Source organism: Pagrus pagrus, assembly GCF_965226575.1.
Source record: "Pagrus pagrus genome assembly, chromosome: 17".
Lineage (NCBI taxonomy): Eukaryota > Metazoa > Chordata > Actinopteri > Spariformes > Sparidae > Pagrus > Pagrus pagrus.
The window spans coordinates 22953337-22968466 of NC_140201.1; the positions used below are offsets into that span (position 1 = coordinate 22953337).

The following is a 15130-nucleotide window of genomic DNA, read 5'->3' on the forward strand; positions in this document are numbered from 1 at the left end:
GCGTTATCAGACGTGCTGCTGGGAATACATTTGTATGTCATTTTCTTTCTTCATTCCTGCCTACACGCTGCCAAATTGCTTGTAGATAAAACAATACACATAATGATGGGAGTGTTTACGCCTTCATAAAAAGGAGAAATATAATGGAAACTTCAGAAGCTCAGAGATTGGATTTATCATTAACTGTGCACCATGTTCACCAACAATCTGACAGGCTGTTCTTAAATCTCTAAATATGTGCACCGCTAACTGCCAGCTGATGAGTTATGGGCTGATACAAGGCACTATATGCATGATGACTAGCAGCTCTTATCACCATGTTATGAAATTCATGAGCTTTACCAGACGTTTGACTGCAGGAACCTGCCTAAAGTTTTGACCTTCTAATTGCCCAAATATTTTAGAGGCCCAGGGCAAAGTCTGCACTATTGAAAGTCATCAAAGTGAGCCCTCCAGCATGCTTCACTTAGTGTACAACATTTATTAAAAATAGTCAATGCACGTTGGTCATGAATCCTTAATAAAGGTTTTTTTAACTTTTGCACAAAAACAAAGCAGTGTGCCTGGATTTTTTTTGCCAATTTAATGTCTTTCATGTGTCACTTGAGGTCAAAGTGAAGTAAATTTGTATTGTTGTGAATTGTATGTAGCAGCATTTGCTTCCAAGTTGTTTCCTATTATGTTTTGTATAATGCCCAATAGTAGGAGGGTTTGAAGAAATCTAGGCTGTGAGATGCCTCAATTCATCCTCAGCACTCCACCGTAAAATATAGTTTTCATTTTATGACTTATCCAACTTGGATAAGTCGGAATCTGACCCAGTGACAGGCATTAAGAATGACTATAATAACTACACAGAAACAGCAAATCTTTTCACGCTGGTCTTGTTATCTTATGCAGAGGCATCAGCATTAAATTGACTGTTTCATAAACAGTTAGAAGTTCCTTGTAGGATGTTTAATTAACAATATGTTGCTACAGGTTAATTCAGGCTTTCAGTAATTTGTACTAAGTACTAATGTTCTGAAGTGGTTACTGATATTCAAAAATGTATGCTGCCATCCTTCTGGCATTTTTAATCTCCTCTATGCGTCTTCCTTTCAGTCTCACAACAGTTTGTTGTTTTGTTGCATAAAAAACACTCACGTCTCAAACTAAGCTGCTGCTTTTAATCTGCCAGTATTTTAATAAGCCTAATATTCACAGTTCTTGTAATTGTAGTGGGATTGTGAGCATGGCTGTGCATCAGGAAGAGGAAGTTTCAGTTTTATTTAATCCCTCAGTTTAGTTCCTCTAACTCCCTCGTTCCTGTACTATTTGGTTGAAAAGCACCTGTAATAGATTTCTTATTCTGAATTCTACATCAAGTGCATTGTTAGTCAAAGTTTTAACCCCCATTAATTAAGACACATTACAGTCTCTGTTAACATCCCCATTGAACACAAACACTAACCCAGCTTGCATCTGTATTACAACCTACACGTTTTTGATTTCTGACAGCAAGTGTGTTGGTGGTGCACATTTACATGGCAGGCCAGAGGACAACAGTAAACATGGGAACAGATACAAAGAGTCGTCTCCCTGGGGGCAACATGCAGACAGTGATGGTGTCAAAGATTACCTTGGATGGACCACAAAGCTTACCCACAAACTAGGACCAATGGGAAAATGTTACATCATATTGCTGCTGGTAAATGAGACAAATACACACCCACACATACACAAAGTAAGACATCACTTCATAGTGGCAGAGCAGCAAGCACTATGCCATACGCTTTACCATCTGTCAGTGCAAGCGAACAAGTTCCCTGCTGGCCAGAGGGCCTCCAGATGCGGGATCCAGATGTCCTGTAACACTGATCCTACTGATGTCAACAAACAACACATTCAACTAACACACAGTGCTAAAAGATTCTGTTTGACCACTCATTGACATTATAATCTGTTTATCAGTTCAGCATAGACCCTCAGTTATAAAAGTAAACCTTGATCATGTTTATCTGCTGTCTTTCTGGCAGTGCTCAGCCCTTCTCTAATATAACTCTACTGTACATGTAGCCACTGGAAGGATATGATGCTCCAACAGATGCCCAGCTTGCTGTTGATCTGGCAGCCCTGGGCATGCTGTCGCTCCTCCTCCAGCTGTTTGGGGTTAGTGAAGCGAGCTGTCTCCTGGTCCGGCTGAGGCAGACTCTCAAAGTCAAACTTGTCGACTTGGATGGCCATCCTGCAACAGGAAATGGGAAACACAAGTTTCTGCTTACATCATTTGTAAGACTTTGGGAATGACAGTTACGTAACTGTCATTTGAAACTTTAAACTTTAACGAAACTTTAACATTAATAAAAGTTAAAATGCCTTGACTTCATTTATGGTGTTTCACTTGATATTTTAGGTCTGATTGTAGGTCTTCAGCTAATGATTGTTTTCAATAATGAACTAGTGATATGCCCATCACAATTCCCCAGAGCCAAAGCTTATTTTAGTTTGTCTGATTTATAGTCCAAAACCCAAATATATTCATTTCACAAACTAATCATGAAAGAAAAGAGGAAAAGACAGGACAGGCCAAGGCTAGCCGGTTAGCATGGTCACTTCAGTATCTCTGCAATACAATACATAGACATTTCAGACATGACATCAAAACTGTTATTTCTTAACATTCTGTTGAAGATTTTAGTTAATTTTTGGAATTAAAATTTTCACATATTGCTCCTTTAAAACTCAGTAGATGACAGTAGTCTTTGTTCGCCCTCCCCCTATAGAAAAAAGAAAACCTTGCTTACATTTCTGGCAACCAACACCGACTGCTTGTGTGGTTTGGCAAGTGATAAATTATTTATCTAGTCTGAACAAACACCTTCAGGTCCAAGCTTTCCCCTCTATACTGCAGGTCCTTTATTTATTTACAGGGGCCGTGGTGTTTGTTGCCTGAGGTTATGTCATGTGTCACATCCAGAATTTAAAGTCTTGGGGTACCAAACTAAGCTGAGACCTCACCTGTGCTCATAAATTGACCCTAAAGCCCACCTGTAATTACCCATAGAGTACTCCGGCCCTCCAGTGAAATACCAGCTGAAAATATTATTTCTCTGACTGCGAAAATCTGTAGAGGTCAGAGCTGAACATGTAGAGTCCAGACAAAGACAATGTACAGAGATATCCAAAGGGGAAAGGGAAGAAAAGAGAAGAATATGGGAGAGTCCGACAGCCCCCCAGTGTGAAGCAGTGTGTGATGCAACCCACAACTTCATAACTACTCTGCCTCGGCACTACACCATAAAATACCAGCAAGCAATGCAGCAGCATTAACATTTAATATATTTTCAATCATGATTCAGAAATTCTGTGTCAGACATCAGATAGACAAATGTTTAAAGAAAGTCAAATATTTAGCATACAGTAAAAACCCACATATTGTTCCTAAAGAGCTGGTGGAGACTAGAGCCAAAGGAAAAGGGAATATTGGACCTGCATCCATTAGGTGGCAAGCCACTTCTTGCTTAATGTCTGCAGGCTACCTTAATATATGCTGAAGTGTTATGCTAATGTATGTTAGTGTTGTGATTTTCTGATATTTGCTGAGTTTTGCCAAATTATTCTGCCAATTAAGGCTTTTAGCTTGGCAACAATTCTTTTTTGAGATAAAACAATATGGTTTTGAAAGGCTTTTCTGAGCATAGATGGCAGAAAAGTTTTCTTTGCAAGCAGCATGTAATCCTTCAGTTTATCTGAAAACTAAAAATCATCACACTTGGAGATGAATAGTGGACTTCTATCGCACAGTGGAACACTGGCACATTACAGCCACACTTCACAGGAAAGAAAAAAGTCTCAAGCGTCTTACTGGTGTCATGATGACTGATAGGCTTTGCTTCAAGTGTTTAACTGGGAGACAGACACCATCAGAGTCTTCTTCACACAGAGAGAACAGTACAGAAGAAGGTCTAACCTGCAGTCAATTCTTCCGTGCCCTCAGTGCTCCTGTTATCCCCTGCTTAGTGAAATGACACAAAGTGACTTTGAGGTGGGCAGCTAACTGAAAATTACCTGGACATCCATCTCCACAGGAAGCCAACTTGCACTAAGAGGGTCCTATAAAGGTAGTACCTCACATTGAGAGCACTCCCTGTTTTTAAGCCTTGATGAATCAATAATCATCTTTTACAGGCAACATGCTGACCAACACATTGATTTCTCAGTGAACACATGTGCTTAGCAATTTCCTCTGTTTCATAGGCAAAACACCAACAGGTCCATGTATTCTTCAGCAGGTTAACCTCTGAATTCCAATTCAGAGGTTACGACGGCTCCCTAAGGACTCATTTTCTGATGCACTGACAAGAAAATGGACAGAGCACAGTCAGACTGACCGGCCAGACCTTTGCTGTGTCTCCTCTAAATGACCATCATCATTGAGCAAAAAGAATTATGTGGATCTGTATCGCACTAGCAAATAAGAAATCATCCTATGATAATGGGTGATCTGTGGGAGAAAGTTTGATTGGGACACTTCTCTGTCTTATACGCTTGTTGGTCATTATGTAACTTTGAATAAGTGAGCACATGAGAATCATTACAGGTGATGTGCTGCCTCACCTTGGCAGTAAAATAATCAATAATATTACTGGACAAGAAAAAAAGAATCTGTTGATGAGTCCAGAGACACACATACATCAAAGTGAGGTAGGGGAGAAACAGCAATGCAATTATCATTTCACAGCCTTTACAACAAAGCAGAACACAAATTAAATAACAATTAAGACTTCAAAACAAAGACTAAAGAAAAGCTCCTGTTCTCGCTGCCACACACTTAAATACACCCGTCTTTGAAGATTAGTAGCAATAGGCTTATGTCACTGACTGAAGTCCCATCTTCAGATGGGTGCTGCTTTTCATTTAGTCATCTTCAAAAGCACACATTACACACTAAGTCTAAAAATACCACGTTGCAACAATGCAAATGGACCCTAAATGGGAAGAAGTCGTCTGGCAGTGCCTGCGACTGGTTTTCTTTGGACTTGTAATTACTTTATGGCCAGACGTCCACATTCAATTTCACACTTCAAATGGGGGAAAAAATGAGGAAACAAATGTTTTACAGGGAATAAAACCAAACATTTAGCATTACAGCAGTGACAACAGTATTTCAGATTCCCTATATATCTGACTTTTCTCATTTAAATAGCATCCTTCAGTGGTGGGGTGTGATTTTTCAATTTGAGTGATCTGTCTGCATTATCTGTCTTTTAAATGAAATTTTTTTAAAAAGGAGGCTAATAAAAGCTAGGATACCAGCGGTATCTGTACAGTGCTAATAAAAGGCTAACTGTGTTGTTTTCTATGTTCCACATGGCTTTAAACTGCGCTCACTACATGTCCCATGCCAATTTACTACACTGAGAAATGGACGAGTGTTGGTAGCAGTGATATGAATATTATTACTGGTCAAAAGGCAATTTCACAGCTTTAAAACTTTAGGAATAACAGTTACATAACAGTAATTTGAAACTTTACAACTAGGTCTACAAAGATTCATATAAACTGGATATTTGAGAGCTTCATGTTCAAGTGATGATTTTTCATTGACTCAATTTTTCAATAATTGTAAGTTGTTTGTGCTATAAAAAGGAGATGAGATGTCACTGACAGCAAAGTCCTGCTTGTGACTGAGTCAAGTGGGTGTTTCGGCAGGACTTCAATACTGCAGACCCACCACCGGATTACTACTGCATAGACTCAGGCTCCAAAAGATGTCACAAGCGCAAGATGGCAGCGCTAGTATCCAGGTTATTTTGGCTTCGTTTTTTAACAGTGGGAGGAAGCAGTGACGTGTTGCCCATCTTTATATTCCTCTACGATTCCTACAATAGATTTGACTATTTTAAATACTGGGTTGACAAGGCATTGACGGCAACAAATGAAAAAGCAGTATGTGCACCAAGTTTCAAGATAACAGCACCATGCCAGTATACATGACTCGAAAGAACGGTTACCACTTTCTACTACAATGACGTGATGGAAACCTAATTCAAAAACAGCAAAACCATTTCATAAAAGGTCATACAACTAACTGGTGCACCAGTAAAGCAGTGTAAATAAAATAAAAAAATAGATATAAAGTATAAGCCAGTCCATAGAGATGCAGTCATTGCAAGTGCAACAAAGACCACATCTAACCCCTGAGCACCCCTAAAAGAGATCCTTACTGAGGCAGGAGAGCGTTAACAGTCCGAGCTCTCCACCACCACTCCCACCATCTTCTTTTTCAATTGATTTGATTGTGAGGTCTTTCAAGGATTAGGCCATATCTGGAGGGTAATCTAGCCTATTACAAGGCTTTTAATAACAACCTGTTTGCTGAGCTGAGGCCACCCTGCAACATCTCTAGACCTAATTCCCAATCCATGGCATCTCCCTGCCTCCCTCCAGCCCCTCGCTGATAACAGCCTGCTTGGCCTTCATTTCCCTGGCCGAGAAAGGTGGCAAGGGTAGATGGGAGATTGGATTGATGGATTGGTAGGTAGGACGATTTCATCCAAATTTCTATCTGTTCAGATGGGATAGCTGTGAATCAGTTAGCGTTTAAATAAATCCAACCAAGACATGCACAGATGAAAGCGAGATCTGCAGGAATAAGTCATGTAATTCGTGTCTATGCATACTGATAGAGAGGTCTGTTTTCTTGTCAGTATGTGAGTCGACAGGGCTTTTCACTGGCCAGGTGATATTTTTGTCAGGTGTAGACAGTGTTTTTTTTGTTTTCTAGCCCGCATCCATTTGGTATTTTGATGACTCACAATAAGCTTGACTCTCAGGGGGAGTACCGGCAAAGCAGAGGTGAGGAACAGAGATCTGTGATGCTCAGAGCAAGTTGAAAGCACAGAGCATAAGGCACAGTCATGATCTGTGCTATTTTCATGCCTCTGCTGTGCATGTTTGAAAGGTTCCTACCAAAATATTTGTGTTGAGTGAATAATATTCTGGTTGGAACACTAGTATGTACTGTCACAATCAACCTCGTCTCCTATAAAGTACATGTTCATTAGTAAAAGTAATTTGCTTTGTCAAATACGTTGAAGACAAAACACTGCAGGCAAGTTTTAGTTCAGTCTAGAAAGTGTTTCACCCCTTAATGCCGTAGAGATAAATGGTCGGCCATGCAAAGCGCAGAACTTTGACAGTGGAAGCTAAACCTCCTGGTTGAAGTTAAAGAAAGCTTGCAGTTTTGCGTAACTTTTAAAAATTCAACACTTTCTGTCTGATGCCTCAGATCGGACTATAAACTCTACCTCCACTAAGTGCTTCTTGTTGCCAACACAGAACACTAAAAAAAGTTACTGTTCGCTTCCCAGTTCCCAGGAGCAGACACTGTATGGGGGAAAGAAAAAAGAAAAAAAGATCAACTTGATCATTTTGCAGAAACGGCCAGTGCAAACATTATGTGTTGTCATTAAGCAGTCCACTGATAAATTTAATAGAAACATTTGCTCATTGTGTTGTAATGTTAGATTAAATATACACATAATTTTGAAGGGGAAAAGGCCTCACGGGATTTGCAATGATGAGAAGAGGGGATTATTACTTCTTTAGTGGCTCATGGACCAACCACCAATTTGACTTAGCCACTAATATCAGAGACACCTCGTGTCCTTGTGCAAATTAATCACAAACAAACCTATTTTGCAATTAATAGAAAAATAAAGACATTTAAACAGGGGATACACTTTTTAATTAAGCTCCTGACCCTGGTTTCTTCTGCCTCTGCATTCACTTCCTATTGTGGGACCCATAACACACGCAATTTAGCAGAAGTTGGGCTATGGGCAGTTGAGTATAAAAGAAAACCAGGAGGAGGGCCAGCACAACCAACACTTGCATGGCTATGTGTTTAATCACTTAGTGTTACGTCATGTTTTAATGCATTATGTGCAATTTACTGATGAACACACAAACAGCTTCATTCATCACTGAAACACATTCAACACACGTGACTACAGGCAATTTCGAGAGTCCAGCTCACCTGACATGCATGTCCTGGACTGTAGGAGAAAACCAGTGTACATGGGGGGAACATACCAACTGTCATATGATGGATTTGAACAAATGACCTTCATGTTCTAAAATAGCACTGCTTACAACTGAGCCAACAAAGGAAAATGAAAAAAAAAAATTACAGCAGTGAGTACCTTATCCATTTTGCACAATGTAAGTCCAAGAGCACCAACAAAATAAACAGACAGGTATTTTTTGTGCAGAAAGCTCGAGCTCGCACTTTCACCTAATTTCTCTGCTAAATAGCATCTAAAAGCAAACCAGGACCGTATCACTAAATATCATCTTGTCCAGCGGGTGTGACTTCTGACACCATATTGCTAATTACCACCGTCCTGCAATAAGCTGTGGCAGTGAAGCCTTTTTTAATGGCAGTAATAACACCAGCTCAGGATGAGCCGGTCACGGCGAAATGACCCCTTCCTAATTAAATGCTGTGTTGCCTCAGACCAAAAGTACATGATAATCACATTAAAGCATATGGTGTCGCTTTTATCTGACCACCGCAAAGCCATGAATCAGTCCGACTGTGAGGTCTAAAAACGATGCCACGGACACACAATAACAGTGAGCTCAAACACCTCTGAGCTGTGCACGTGCTTGGTCCTGGTCAACTCCTTTGCTGTGGTATTGTAGCTACTACTATGCTGCAATGACTGTAAAGGTATTCAACATATTTGTGTGGGAGGTTTTTTAGTTGTCTTGTGGTTTTTACTACAATGTGTGCAGGTTCTCTCTATTGTACGACCACGAGCACGCTGTGAGCAATGTGTACTGTTTGAATAATGTCCTACGCTGCAGAACAGAAAAGCAAATCATTTGCAGCCCAACATTTTATCAGAGCCTTTTTGCATCTTTTTTTAACAGCCAGCGATTGTGTTATGTCACAGGGGAGAAGCTGAGAGTGAAGAGCGTACCGTGTGTGTGTGTGTGTATGTTTTCACGAAGAGGGTTATTTTTACCTCACGTGCAAGAGCTTAAGGGCGGAGATCCATAGAGGCCTGTGCAGAGGCAGGCGAGAGCAACAGTCTATTTTTAGACTGCGGCTGACTCCGTGTAACCCTTTGTATGCAGCGGCTGCAGAGGCAGCGACGCTACATCCATCCCCGTCTCGCTCAATATTATGAGCTGCAGTGAATTCTTACTGCCAATTACTGTATGCGGATAGGTATCGAAGAATGCTTCTGTGAAGACAATCATATAATGTGCTGGCTGTCATTTAAAATGAGGCTTTGTAGACTATTACGAGGGTTGACAGAATGAGCTATTTTTGTCTCTGCTGCTGAAACCCAGGAGCTCGTTTTGGGGCATTTTGCCATTATTAGACAGCGCAGTGGAGAGCGGCAGGGCACGGGGAGATAGAAGGGAATGACATGCAACAAAAGACCCAGCTGGATTTGAAGCAGGGACGTTGCAGGTTGTAAATAATAACACTTTGATATAAGTGTTAGTGTAAGTAAATTGGATAATCCAATGACAGAACTGGGTTTAACATAACTTTAAGGTCGATATAGTATAGAGGGAAATGATTGTGAGTCATATAAATCTGCTTTATCCATCTATATGAATGGTGACGATTGCTAGAATACCAACAATATAACTGTGTCAATGAAAGGTCGAGACAGCTGGATTCTAGCAGTGCAGTTTTGTATAGTACATGTGAGTGGAAAAAGATCTTGATGTTCTCGCACCTTAACTAACCCATCTCCAGACAGCCAACGGGGCTAAAACGCCCCCTAGGGAACACATTATTTCAAGAAAATGTGAGACGGAGAGAAAGAAAAAATCTCCTGCCGGTGCTGAGAAAATATGACAGTGGTGTGTGGCTGAATCCCAGGGAGAGGTCGAGCAGCAGCAGATGCACATCTCAGCAGTCAGCGCTCATCTCTGTCAAAAAATATTCCTTCTACTGTATCCCCAATCCTCAGCCGATACAAGTATGTTTTTTTTTAATATCGGACACAATATTGTCCGTGTAATGAGCATGTACACTATTTGGACGGAGTGAGAAAAGGTCGCTCTAATTTGCAAGTTGTGAAAAAATAATCAAATGTTGATATTCACAGGAGGCGGGGACTGTTGAAGATGGGATAACTGACTGCAGATGCATTATGTGCTCTGCTGCCATAAAAAGTAGCACAAGAAGGGGAAAGGTGGTCACCATGGAAACAAGCTTTGTTTGAAAAGCTCATGCAATGAGGCGTGTCTGCCCTTGTGCGCACCGATCCGGCAGAGCCAAAAGGCATGGCGAATGGAGAGGAGACATGGCTAAACACTGCTGCAGTGAGCTCTAACTCCCCGCTCTACCACAGGGGGTATTAACTGAGCTGGCTCTGCAATGATAATGGTGAACAGTAGACGGGACTAGTTAGCATCGAGGGGTTGATTTTGTGATGGGATGTAAACCCCCAAAGGCCTGTTTAAATCCCCTGGGAGACACAGCTGCAGTGTTGATACAGAGAGAGGATTGGGATCAAGAGGGTCTGAGAGCAACCTGCTGCTGGCAACACAACAAACACCAGATGACTTTCAAGACTGAGAGCATCCACAGCCGGTTTTTACAATGAAAAATATTATGCTTTCAAAGATGATGCTGAGATACAAAATAACCACTCACATATTTGCCAACAGTAATTTTAAAGTGTTGCATAAGGTGTTGGTTTAAGATTAAAGGGACGGTTCACTAACATTACAAGAAGAAAACAGGTATCCAGCATTGTAGAATTGTCGACAGCCATTTTTTGCCTTGATTCTGATAAAAACTGAGGTAAAACGTCTTTTACCAGAAACAATATCCCAATTACTGTGGTTAATATTCAGACCTTACTGTGGAAACAGGAAACATCAGCACTTTCTACGGAGGAAAAACTACTATTATACTGTAATCTGTGGTTAATCCATTTTAACATGCATTTTCAATGTTTTTTGGAATTCAGCATAAAATCACCATTTAAATAGTTGTTTGCTTTTTAAATATATTTTCGCTAGAAGTGCCTTGTTTTTTTTTTTTTTTGAACTTCTGTATTCACAACCAAAGAGCACCTTCCTCAAGTTTTGTTAGAACAACAACTTGAGTCCAAGTGGGCGTTCCCTGGATGTGTCTCTGAGATGTTGCATGCACAAGAATAAGACACCGGGAGGTCCCAGTGTCCTTGATCTTTGACCACCAAAATCTAATCAGTTCATCCATTGGACGGAGAGAGAACCAGAAAAAGTAACGCCTGTGGCTACAGCTATCGCCAGCGTGGACGCATAACATGTAATGACCTATGCAAACTTCACTTGGAAATAAAGAGGTGAAAGGACTACAGGGGACAGAAAACAATGGAGCAGACCCATGACTCCCATTGAGATTGTGCGATGAAATGTGCAGAGAAATCTGCTGGAATATGCTGATGATGGGCTGAGAGGGATCATATCACAAGGAGGTGACCGAGCATCTTCTCTCGCTGGTTATATTTATACAGCTGACAGCCTGAGACAAGAGCCTCAGAGCCTCTGCTCTTCACTTCTGATAATTAGATGCTTTTGAAACACTTGCATCAAACCCATCCTATACAAAAGAAGGACACACTAACAGATTTGACTGACTTGCAGTCAAACCCACGTAATTACAATACTTAGGAAGTTGCTTTATGGAAATGATTTTCCAGCCTGACATCTTGGACAACATTTCTTATTTTCACTTCACATTAATAACAGACACTTTAATTTGCTCCGGCTCATCATAATTTGCTCATTAGAACAAAGATCCAGTCGCAGAAAGGTCAGCGCTGTCTGACGGTACACAGGATCACTCCTCTTTCCTCAAATGAAAGGACATAAAGTGTGATGAGAGCGGTGCTAATTTACATGCTGTTTATGCAGAGTAGTGACCATTAGAGGCTGATCATTTTTCAAGTTAAAAAAAAAACAGCCACTGAGGAATAATCGTAGTGTGAATTAGTCATTTTTCCAAAACCAGACTTAATGTGCAAACCACCCGGAACATCGTTTGTGCCCACCTACTGAGCATCAGTGATATCAGTGAAGAGAGATGTCTGCTCAGAGCCCAAAGGATACCAAAAGACAACACGCTCCCCAGCCACTGTCTGCTCACCCTGCTGCTGTCTGGCCAAAGATATAGAAGTATTCACTGCTGTACCACCAGAATGCAGCTTTTTTTCTCAGGTTGCGAGACTCCTGAAGTCATCCTCCGACATTAAAAAATACTTTTGTTGTGTAGCATAAAGGGACTACAACTGACATTTAACTGTACAACCCTGTGTTGTGGACTGACAACTATTGAACCTTGAACCATGAAGGTGACATCAGCAGGAAAGCCACTATTGGTTGTTATTCAGAGTCTGAGACACTGAATAGCATAGCAGGCGGCTTTCTGGCTGTTAGACAGAGTACCCGACTGCAGACGTGGCATTTGTGCTTCATACAACGATCTGATTGGCTTTATGGAACCAAGTTCTCTATCTATGTAGAAGTTACAGAAATCTAGCAAATTAATGCAAAAGCAGGAGCACCATCATGAAGCAAAAAGGAGGTAAAATATACACTGATAACACCAGAAGAGTAATTGAAAGAACATTCCCTGGGTTGGTAAAGTTGGCCGACAGTATTTGTGCATCTCTGGGGACATCTGTTCCATCAGAGCCGGTGTTTACAGTGCTTTTCTCACCCTGATCATGTAACCAAAGGTATGCTTATTATTGTACATAAAAAAAACACTTGGACTGGAGGCTTTTGTTGTTTACTTGGCAACAGCTTTTAGCAGTTTAAGCTGCAGCTCTTTTTGTATACACAGGAAATAATTAGCTTAGACATTAAGCAACATTATGTAATTGCTTTATGTCTTGCTTAAGTGATCTTGATGGTTCAGTGTCTTGTTAAAAGCTGAATGATGTCCGTGCAATATTATTTACTATATTTAATCTTTAAAAATCTGGATCAGAGCTCGGGAAGTTTGAGTTCCAAGTGTCATTTTTGGAACTGCTATTTAATGTCTTGCCCAAGTATCAAATTTACTGGGATTTTGTGGAAATTATGGGCCACTGAAAATGTGCACTTTGTGCTGCGTCATCTTTTAAGGAATAGCCGAACAATGATTGTTTACATGTCTACTAATTGATTAAGGAAATTGCTTCAAATTTGCGTCCAAAAGCAGACGTCTCTTTATGCGAGCCTGTGGATCTCACACTGTTAATAGTTTCTCAAAGAAATATGTCATACCAGGGAAATCTTGAAGATCTAACCACACAAGAAAAGACAGATAGGCATCCTGTACATGACCTTTTCTCTCTGTTCTGCAAACATGGACAAAAAAAAAGAAAAAAGGTTTGGTCATCAGTGTGTGGTGTTGCGGCGATCTATGGGCTCCCTTTGGGCTCCTGAACATCAAAGTGACTGTTTGTATTCTGAGGTGCTTCACTTTTTCTTTCATTGGCCATTAAAGAACACCATCAAGGGGATAAAGACCTTGTAAAAGACATGTCTGTGAATGATATGAGAAGATGAAAGCAGCACTCTGTTACTCACCCTGCCCACCCCACTCTCCACATGTCGCCTTCACATGGAGAGAAAACACGTTCCACAAACTGAAGTCACTGCTCAAAAATAACCAATAAGATCTTTTTTCAGTAGCAACATTCAATAAATATAAGTTATAAGCTGCCGCTATCTAAAACTACTTAAATGTGGCTGTAACAGATGATGGAAACTGCTTCTTGCTACTGTCCTCATGTTCCCGGTATCTGGACACAAGTCTAAATCTACAGTTCAAACTGCTATATGTCTCTCCATGCAAGAAGGCTTTCTCTGCCTTTTTTATTTGTGTAGCCTTGGAAACGATTAAAAATCGTTTGTTGTAGGAGGAAATGGTGGATGATTGACAGAGTCATTTTTGCGACTGTCGGATTGAAGCCTTAGCTTCACTAGTCCTGGATGAAGACTCCAGAAAACATCTTGCGCCTGACACCTCATTCATCATAGAACAGGAAAGAAATACGAAATGACAGGGCCATCTGATGAAGAGAAGATGAGTTGAAGAGACAAGCACAATATGGTTCAGCAGACGGAGTTCTACGAGTGCGTGGCCCTGACTCTCTCTGTATGCAAAGACCTACTCCGCTCTGAATATTCTGTGCATGTGCTGGATGTGTGCCAAAGGAGATGATCAGCGTGTCGCCTAAAACCGAGCAGGGGTTTGTTGAGTGAGGCTGCATCACTTTCTCTGCCTCAGAGGGGTACCTACAGAAATATCATGTGCTGTGAAAAGAATCAATATGCTGGATCTGAGCTAATCTTCTGATAATGAATTTATGTCTGTCAGACTTCAAGAGAGATCTCCACAGGATGGAAGCACAGATTGGTGGAGTCAAAGGCAGCGGCTGTGTCTACAGGGAATGTCAGTCAAAGGGGAGAAAAGACATGTAAGTCCATATATACATCTGCAGTTGTTACCAGAGTTGACAGCTTTTGCCTCAGAGGAAAATTGTGTCATAGAATATCAGTTTCTAGGGAAACAGGATTCTTTAATTAATTCTGCAACTGGTGCATTATGTATTCTGACCTCTACTTAAACTTGCAATAGACACGTTTACTGCTTTAAAGTATCGCTATGAAGTAAATGTTGATTGCATAATGTAATGCTAATAGAATAATGACATCATCGGAATTTCGACTGGTTCCCTATAAACTTCCCTTTCACAATGCAATTTTGTCTGCCAACGAAAGCTCTCGGGAAAATGAAGCCTGACTGGCAATCTAGTTAGCCTGGCAGCCTGGCACCATTTCTATATGCTTTCACGTCTCCGTTATAGACTAAATGACAGAATAAAGAATAAAGTTGTCTGTTTTCATTTAAAGTTCTTATGTATAACATTGACTGCATCATGGTATCAATAAGAGATCGGTGAAGCGAATCTTGGCGGTTGGGGGAATTATTAACAGTGACAGATTGTAGACCTAACAAACATACTGTACAATAAGAAGAAGACTGAAGTCAGAAACTTGCAAAGACAACCGTGAGTCTAAGAACAGTTTTGGTATTTTCTGTTTTATTTGATTTTATTGAAACCTTCAA

At 40.6% G+C, this 15130-nt stretch overlaps 1 protein-coding gene across 2 annotated transcripts in view; it reads right to left on the minus strand.

The window, feature by feature from the left end:
• Positions 1–15130, minus strand: part of trappc9 (trafficking protein particle complex subunit 9) — a 209979-nt gene that overhangs the window by 72593 nt on the left and 122256 nt on the right. For both annotated transcript variants that reach the window (XM_084379821.1, XM_084379820.1), the window contains one exon: positions 2074–2227. In XM_084379821.1, coding sequence (XP_084235947.1) covers positions 2074–2227 — 154 coding nt within the window. The remainder of the gene's footprint in view (positions 1–2073; positions 2228–15130) is intronic.